At 40.6% G+C, this 8909-nt stretch overlaps 1 protein-coding gene and 1 non-coding gene across 2 annotated transcripts; one reads left to right on the forward strand and one right to left on the reverse strand.

The window, feature by feature from the left end:
• The first annotated feature begins 323 nt into the window (after positions 1-323).
• Positions 324-396, forward strand: trnav-aac (transfer RNA valine (anticodon AAC)). Its single transcript has one exon. It is a non-coding gene; the product is annotated as a tRNA-Val (tRNA).
• Positions 397-522: 126 nt separating this feature from the next.
• LOC146667606 (uncharacterized) lies at positions 523-4450 on the reverse strand. The gene is made up of 7 exons (XM_085408789.1): positions 4280-4450; positions 4052-4163; positions 3848-3938; positions 3154-3241; positions 2925-3058; positions 2575-2783; positions 523-1382 (listed from the first exon to the last, which is right to left on the reverse strand). The coding sequence occupies exons 1-7, from the start codon at positions 4371-4373 to the stop codon at positions 695-697; spliced, it is 1416 nt and encodes a 471-aa protein (XP_085264915.1). The 5' UTR covers positions 4374-4450; the 3' UTR covers positions 523-694.
• Positions 4451-8909: the final 4459 nt, after the last annotated feature.

Below are 8909 nucleotides of genomic sequence, written 5' to 3' on the forward strand. Positions count from 1 at the left end.
CACCAAGGCTCTGCACAGCATCAAACTTCCTCTGCCAATGACATAAATTTAAAAAAAATGTGCGTTGGGGCTTCACGGTATGGATTTCTATAGCCAAGCAACTCAATATGTATGTGGCCAAGAACTTTAGTGCATGTAGGGAATCTTAGCACAGTTAGGTCAGCTAGTGGGATGGCAGAGAGGGCAGCCCTTACATTATAGAAATAGTCACGTTATTTTTTTGCCTATGAGTTTCTAATCAAGCATAAACATTGACAGAAAATATATTAAGGGTAATGCATTCATGATTCACATATTGTGAAAACTGAGTGGACGGTTACGCAGTTTCCGTAGTGTAGTGGTTATCACGTTCGCCTAACACGCGAAAGGTCCCCGGTTCGAAACCGGGCGGAAACATGATTTTTTTTTTTTTTTTTTTACTTCAAGATGGCGGCGCGAGCAGACGCAGCGGCCCGGCGCTCTCCGCAACTTAGCAGCTTTCTTTTTCTGTGTTATTGTGTAAATACTTACGCTGTTGTGTACTTCACACACATGGAGAAATGCCAAAGTGCCTTTCATTGTTTTTGTAACAATGACAATAAAGAGCTATTCTGTTCTATGTGATGTTACATTTTCCTGAGAACTGAGTGACTGTGATGACTCCTCCAAGTGCTACATGCTATGTTGTCCTGCTAGTTGAGCCTGCTGTCTGTTCTCAGCCCTCCTCCTGTTTCACTGGCATATATCCATCACCAGAGGGCTCCACCGACCTGCCTGTTGACATCAGAGCAAACCCCTGTGTCTTGTGACCTGGCTGGAGCTGCAAAGCTGGACTCAGTCGTGGCCCAGGCAAGTTCAGAGGCAGTTGTGGAAAAGAGAGCAGGGAGCATGGTAAAGCACTGGAAGGATGAGGCGGAAACAGGAAGCGTGTAGATTCAGTGGACTTATCAACATCCTCCATGCCCTCATCCTGACTCAGCTGCTCCTCTCCCCCACTGCTAACACCTGAATCCAAGCTGGGAAGCTCCGGGCTGTCAGCCTGCTGTTTCTCCACTCGCTCATAATCAGAACAAACCTGGATAGACTTGCCAAACACACCTCCGCTGCTTCCAAACAGCCTCTGAAAATCTGCCTTTTGTTCATTCCCTCCCTCCTCCTCAGCCTCAGGTTCTTCATCATGGCTATCAGTCATATTGATGCTATCTGCCTCCATGCTCTCTTCACTGACCTCTGCACAACTGCACATGCCTGAATCTAGACTCTGGAGCCTAAATCGATCATTGTCGAGCCTCTCAGTTTTCTCGTAGTCAGAAATCACCTGCACTGGCTCACTGTTACTGCTGCCTTTGAGCAGCAGCATTAACGTCTCCTTTTCTTTCTCTCTCGCTTCAGTGCTGTCTTTACTTTATTTAGTTTACATATTCACCCTTCATTTAATTACTATTATTATTAATTTCTGCATTCAAATCTTTTGCATAAGACTGCCCCATTCCTTTACTGCAGCATCATTCAGTTACTGTTTGTTTGGAGGTCTTTCTTCTGTTTTGTCTTCACTTAATAAGAAGCATGCGTTGTGTGACTATAAAAATGTATTCTTTTATTCTTTTGATTCTTTTATTATGAACGTACTGTGGTGGAGAACAAACCCTCCTCGCAAAAAAAAAAAAAAAATCATGTCACAGTTAAAAAACTTGGTAGAACTTTATAATAATATTACACTTTTAAGCATTATTGAGGTAATAAGTGTTGATGGGATTTATTATCTTTAAGGCTAACACTTGATGATTAGCAACACACATTTGTTTATCCTTTACTGCACACAATGTATTGAAGAATAGTCTGGATTCACTCTGATGCTGGCAGACAAACAGGGGGAAGATCCTTCACAGGAATGTGGATGGAGGTCGTGATAGCTACAAGACAACCCCCCTTCTTGAACTCTATAGGCCAGGCTGGAGAACGACAGGTGGTTGCCATGGTAATGGGAGTGTTGCCTGCGAAAGGGTCATCTCCATATAAGGCTGATATCCAGAGAGGTGCAGAAGAAGAAACGTGCACCAGTATCAGACCAAAGGCCACCCTCAACTAATTCCACCAATCATGTTAACATTCTGTTTCTGTGACCCACCATAAAAGTCTATACTATTTGGGTGTGCTGCTCTTTGTTCGTTTGGCTCTCCTGAGCGAGCAAAGAGACTCGGCAGCTGTTTTTTAACTTGAGCCTTCAAATGCTTAATACATTTAAGACAACGCGCTTTGAGCATGTTTGTCTTCTCTCTCTCAAAAATGAACCTAACAGTGTGTACTCCATGTTTTATATATAATTACTCCTCCTCAGTATGTCATTTTTAAATACACATATATTTATACATCTGTTACTACTACACCATGTACAGCTATCACTGATAGTAACTCACTGTTAGTATGAATTAAACACTTGCTAATACCTTACTAAAACATTAATAATTCTTAACATTGTGACATTATTATTAAGTGCTACCAAAAACCTAAGTTTTATATACATCCCGTACATCTGTGATTTTAAATATCTGGGTACAGGTTGCAATGTGTGCTGTGAAAGTTTATAGCAATTACACATGGTAAGTTTTTTTCTTTCTTCTTGCTGGTGACTCCCATGATGCAGTGGGGCTCCAGTCACTCCAGGCTCCCTTGCGGTGCTGAAAAATAGACCGCACACGAACGCGTGCCTCATACCTCTCGCCTTGGATCAGCAAATGTGGCTTCAGCTCTGCCTTGCACTCCTGCCCACATTGAATGCCACGTGTTTTGCGCACAGCGGGATCCTGACAGACAGAAAGCAGTGCGGGGTTGAGAATAAATCTTGCTTGGATTCACACAGCCACAGGGTTGTCATTTAAACGTGCACTTTTAAGATCACTTTACACTTAAACTTGTTCACATTGTGTCACAAAATCTAAACTTACACTCCATGACTGATCCTGCTTCTTCCACTGCACTTTACTTTTGTATGAACTGATCCTTTCATGTTCGGGGACTTGGGACAACCAGGAAACAGACGTGAAGTTGACTTTTGGCTCTGCAGGAGGATTCACCTTTACTGCAAGATCACACACACAGTTGTTTTAGGTCACCATGAATAGCTCGCACTGTAAATCACAAAGAGCCAGTATTTATACTGTAGATTACACTCACTGTGACAGGATGGCATGAAGGAAGTGATTAAACTCTGCTTCATTTGGTTGCAGCTCAGATTAAGGGACAACTCATGGAAAGACAGAAACTGGAAAAAAAAATGTTTAAATCAAATTTGAAGTTTGCCAAAGTCAAAGATTGGAGTCACAAATAGCCAATCAGACAACAGAGTTGGTATAAACAGAGAGCAGCTATAAAGAGAGAAGAGATGAAGCTTCTTTTAGACAGATAACGAGTACATGTATCATCACTCAGTACAAGACTAAAGCGGTGCAGTTTGAACTGTTCAACAGGCAAAAGTCTAGTAAAATAGAAATTAAAATATCAGAAGCGGAAAATGAGAAATAATAGATTCACTTAAAAGGATTTTTCTGTACTTTCAGATTTCATTGCAATTTCACTTTCATGCCATTAAAAAGAAGCTGGACAAAAGCTATAATTACCTTAAACTTCACTTCAAATACAGAACATGGAAAAGTCAAAGAGAATGATTCTGGCAAAAAACAATTTTTAAAGATCCCTGCTCACTGACCCCTCTCTCTTTCGTTAACTGTGGTATGTGCTTGATAAATTTGGCTAACCAGTTTTTAAAATTAATCCAACATCGATCACTACTTAGACTACAAACTGACATATAGGACATATGATTGTATATCTGGGGCTTGAAAACAATTTGATTTTTCCACACACTCACAGTGTATTCAATTTCAAAGATCAGGGAGCACTTCTTTAGAGCTGGTCTGGAGACATCAAAAGGCTTTAGGTGACAGGAAGCGCTGTAAGAACTGAAAAAAAAAAACAGTATTAATCTCTTTTTGGTGCACATGATAACAGGTGTGATTTATGTATTGTGAGTATTTATGTGTTGAGGATTTCTCTTTGTGACCGAGGTCCTTACAGGCGTCGAGATTTATAGTGAGCATGTATGGTGCATGCAGTGTCATCAGACACGTATCTGCTGTTCCACAAACATGTGATGTTTCTATTGTAGTCAGTGTAGCAAGTGAGATCTGTGAGAATTAAAACAGGAGAGATTAAATGAAAATGAGTAAATATGTCAAACAACAGATCTTAAAGTTTGTTATATGATATAAATCAAGAGGGGGGGGGGAAGAAGACGACTGACTCTTTGGAAGGCTGGGACACTCCTCACTTTTGCAGACCAGTAGCAGTAGCAGCAGAATAAACAGTGAATAAACGGTTTTCTTGTTTCTCTCCATTCTTCAGGTAGTCAGTTTTCTTAGAGACCGCTGGGATGGTTTGTTTCCAAAGTTTAGTCACTCAAAGAGTTGAAGGATTGTACTCACTTCAGTACTGAGTGCTTCTTGGTTCTCCTGCACAGATTCATGTGTACATGAATAAAGTAAAAAATCATGGGGCTGATAAGATACAGATGATTCTGATTCCTCACTCTTTTTTGTTCATGCAGTCACACACAAACACATATAGAAATACATTAATACGAATACAACAAGAATAAGTTCTATAAACAGGTGATAAAACAGAAAATCCTGCCTCATTTTGTCCTCTGTTACACAGACTAAGAAAACAGTCAACGACTTCAGTCAGTGACTTACCTGCTGGTTGACCTGCGACTGATCTGTTCTCAACTGCTGATTTGATTCCACCTGATATACTGTCAAAGAGCATCATGTGATGTCTTTGCGTATCACCTGAACCACCCGAAAACCTCCCAAAAACAAACAACAACAAAAAAGGCAAAGTCATTTCCTCCAGGATGTACCATTTTTGAGCGTGCACAGCAACACACACAAAGACACAGCGTGTTATCTATATTAATGCATTAGCAGTAGCTGCATTTGCATGTGAACCACACTGACATTTAAACTGTATTAAAAACAGGATGAAAAATTAAATGTTTGTTCAGATTTAGTGTTTTGCATCCATGTGCAAGCTAACCTAGACAAGTTCAAGCAAGCTTTTCTTTTTATCGTGATCAGTACAAACATGTTAAGTTTAAATGGACCATGCTGAAGTTTTAGGTTCTCTATGTGTTTAGATTCTCATTCGCATTATATAATCACATGTGGTATTCGGACTTTATCTCAAACATATGGCCAGAGTCTGAAAATGATCTTTGGCTAAAATTTATTTCACAATTTAAAACAGTTGATTTTAACAATAACTTGTTCTACCAGATCTATAAATGCCGAACTGCAGTAACAATAATCTGTAGCAGATGGCTAAAACATGTCAAAGAAGTTATAATTTGGGTGTTGTGATTTATATATAGCCAGTCATATTCAGATTCATGTTAAGTGGCTTAAATTAAACTTTCTCTTAGACTTTTTCAGGTAACACTGGTAATACTTTTCTACATCAGCTATTATGACTGCTGGAGTTCCACGGGGTTCTACCTTGTCTTTTTTTCTTTGTACATGCCCCCTCTAGGTCAAACTATTTGCCAACATATCATCCTTTTTAATTGCAATGCATTAGGTTTACACTTTGAATTTTGGAAATCACCATTTCATATGGATTCATGTCGAAAAATGGATGGCCTGCATTTTACTATAGTTAAAGGAGGCTAAAACAGAGCTCTATTAATTATTAACTGAGAAGCTGAAGAATTACCTGGGAGTTTTATAACTCCTTAAAACACAGGCTAGGAACCTTGGGATAATCTCTGACACAGATCTGAAATTTTACAGACTAATAAGTGCAGCAGTCAACAGCACTTTGTTTTTGCTTAAACAAAGTGCTGTTTAAGAATTATTAAAAACACTGCATTACTACGATGTCAGAGCCCAGCCATATTTATCTAGATATAGGACAGATGAAACTGTTCACTTAGTCAAATATAAGTATATCTTAAAGACATAAAGGTCTGGATGAGTCAGGCAAACTGACAAACTTGACAATTTGTACAAAATACAGACTTTCTAAGTGGAGTATAATTAGTTTGAATAATGACTTTTCTTCTTTTTTTGCCCCTCTGATATCGATGTTTTAGCCCCTCTCATCATTTTCACAGAGGCGTGAGGCACCTTCTATCTTCTGACTTTTGGACTTCCCCTAACTCAGTACACGGGCAAAAAAACCAAAAAAAACCCACCTCTTCTCTTTCTTTCTTTGCAAAAAAATGACTACAATCTGCAAAAATACACACAAAATGTCAAACCACATCCGAACTCAAAAATGAGTGTGTTTCTAAAAACAGCCATTTGGTATTCAGAATAATCGGTCCTTTTCACCTTTCATCTTTTTTTCTTCACATTAGTATTTGAGGAGGATCTGAGGCTACATCTTCTAACAGGTGGTAAAGAAGCTAGTCTCAGCCCTGTTAACATTTTATACTAAACACACCGAACTGAACATTAATGCTAATAATTCTTAATAACCACATTGATTGCTGACTGAAACCCATATTTGATAACTGTTTACTGGAATTCTTCATATGAAAGATCCTAATGCAAATGGAGGAGCCCAACATTAAGATGACCAAGCAAAATTAAACTACCACATAGATATATTTACTGATTTTGTCATGCTAATTACTTGGCATGAAAGACCACTGACAACTAAATTACTGGAGGAGGAGTGGCCTTGTATGTGGACAAATCCTTGAAATTTAATGTGGTGGATAAGATGACGATGGTGATTGATAATGTACTGGAAACCATTACAGTTGAAATTTGTAAAGAAAAGTAAAAATGTAATAATTAGCTGTATATACAGAGCTCCAGGTAGTAGTATTGAGACATTTAAAGACTGGATAGAAGAAACATTTATTGAAATAGGTCACAAAAAAAGTTCTCATTTGTGGAGATCTCAATATTGCTTTGCTAAACCCAAATAAACATAAAACCACTGACAAATTTATAAACGCAATGTACTTTATAAACCTATTCTCTAAAATTACTAGACCCACCAGGATCACATCACATTGTGCAACTCTCATAGACAACATTTTTACAAATGAAGTTGAAAATAAGTGTACTCCTGATTAACGACATAAGTGACCATCTTCCAATTTTTTTTACAATCTATGATAGGAATTACAAGATCAATAAAATGAACAATTTAAAAAAAATGTACATGCGAGTAAGAACAGAAGAAAGAATGAATGCATTTAAAAAAGATTTATTGAAACAGAACTGGGGTGAAGTATATCAGGAACATGACGTTAATAGTGCGTATAATGAATTCCTTTGAATATTTACATTAGTGTACAATACCAGCTGTCCAATAAAGCAATATAGTAGGAAACATAAATATATGAACTGTCCATGGATAACAAAAGGTCTGCAAAAATGCATGTATAAAGAAAAATGCTCTATACAGACATTTCTTAAGAAAGAGAACTAAAAATGCAGAAATCAGATACAAAAGATATAAAAATAGGTTAACTAATATACTTAGATATAGATAAAGGATATGAAGGATATGAAGCAATTAGATATAACTAGAAATAATATTAAAAGATTATGGGAAATACTGAACAGTGTTATAAAATAATTGTCAGGCGGTGGAAGGAATACTTCGAGGACCTCCTTAATCCCACTGACACGTCTTCCGAGGAGGAAGCAGAGTCTGGGGATGAGGGGAATGACCCGCCAATTTCCGGGGGCGAGGTCACTGAGGCAGTTAAACAACTCCTTGGTGGCAGAGCCCCTGGTGTTGATGAGGTCCGCCCCGAGTTCCTGAAGGCTCTGGACGTTGTAGGGCTGTCCTGGTTGACACGCCTCTGCAATGTTGCGTGGAGATCAGGGGCAGTACCTGTGGACTGGCAGACCGGGGTGGTGGTCCCCATCTTTAAGAAGGGGGACCGGAGGGTGTGTTCCAACTACAGGGGGATCACACTCCTCAGCCTCCCTGGGAAAGTCTATGCCAGGGTGCTGGAAAGGAGAGTTCGTCCGTTAGTCGAACCTCGGATACAGGAGGAACAATGCGGTTTTCGTCCTGGTCGCGGAACACTGGACCAGCTCTTTATCCTCTCCAGGATACTTGAGGGTGCATGGGAGTTTGCCCAACCAGTCTACATGTGTTTTGTGGACTTGGAGAAGGCATTCGACCGTGTCCCTCGGGGTGTCCTGTGGGAGGTGTTGCGGGAATATGGGGTGTCTGGCCCATTGCTACGGGCCATTCGATCCCTATACAACCGTTGCAAGAGCTTGGTTCGCATTGCCGGCAATAAGTCGGACTCGTTCCCGGTGGGTGATGGGCTCCGCCAGGGCTGCCCTTTGTCTCCGGTTCTGTTCATAATTTTTATGGACAGAATTTCTAGGCGCAGCCAAGTGGCGGAGGGCTTTCTCTTTGTTGGCCTCAGAATCTCATCTCTGATTTTTGCAGATGATGTGGTTCTGTTGGCTTCATCGGGTGAGGGCCTCCAGCTCGCACTGGAACGGTTCGCAGCCGAGTGTGAAGCAGCGGGAATGAGGATCAGCACCTCCAAATCTGAGGCCATGGTTCTCAGCCGGAAAAGGGTGGAGCGCCCACTCCGGGTCGGGGATGAGTTCCTGCCCCAAGTGGAGGAGTTCAAGTATCTCGGGGTCTTGTTCGCGAGTGATGGGAGAAGGGAGCCGGAGATCGACAGACGGATTGGGGCTGCAGCTGCAGTAATGCGGACGCTGCACCGGTCCGTCGTGGTGAAGAGGGAGCTGAGTGTAAAAGCGAAGCTCTCAATTTACCGGTCGATCTACGTCCCTACCCTCACCTATGGCCACGAGCTGTGGGTAGTGACCGAAAGAACGAGACTGCGGATACAAGAGGCAGAAATGAGCTTCCTCCCTAGG

The sequence above is a fragment of the Rhamphochromis longiceps genome, linkage group LG6, assembly GCF_057381845.1.
Source record: "Rhamphochromis longiceps isolate RC_006_pf linkage group LG6, R_longiceps_female_GT1.1, whole genome shotgun sequence".
Classification (NCBI taxonomy): Eukaryota; Metazoa; Chordata; class Actinopteri; order Cichliformes; family Cichlidae; genus Rhamphochromis; species Rhamphochromis longiceps.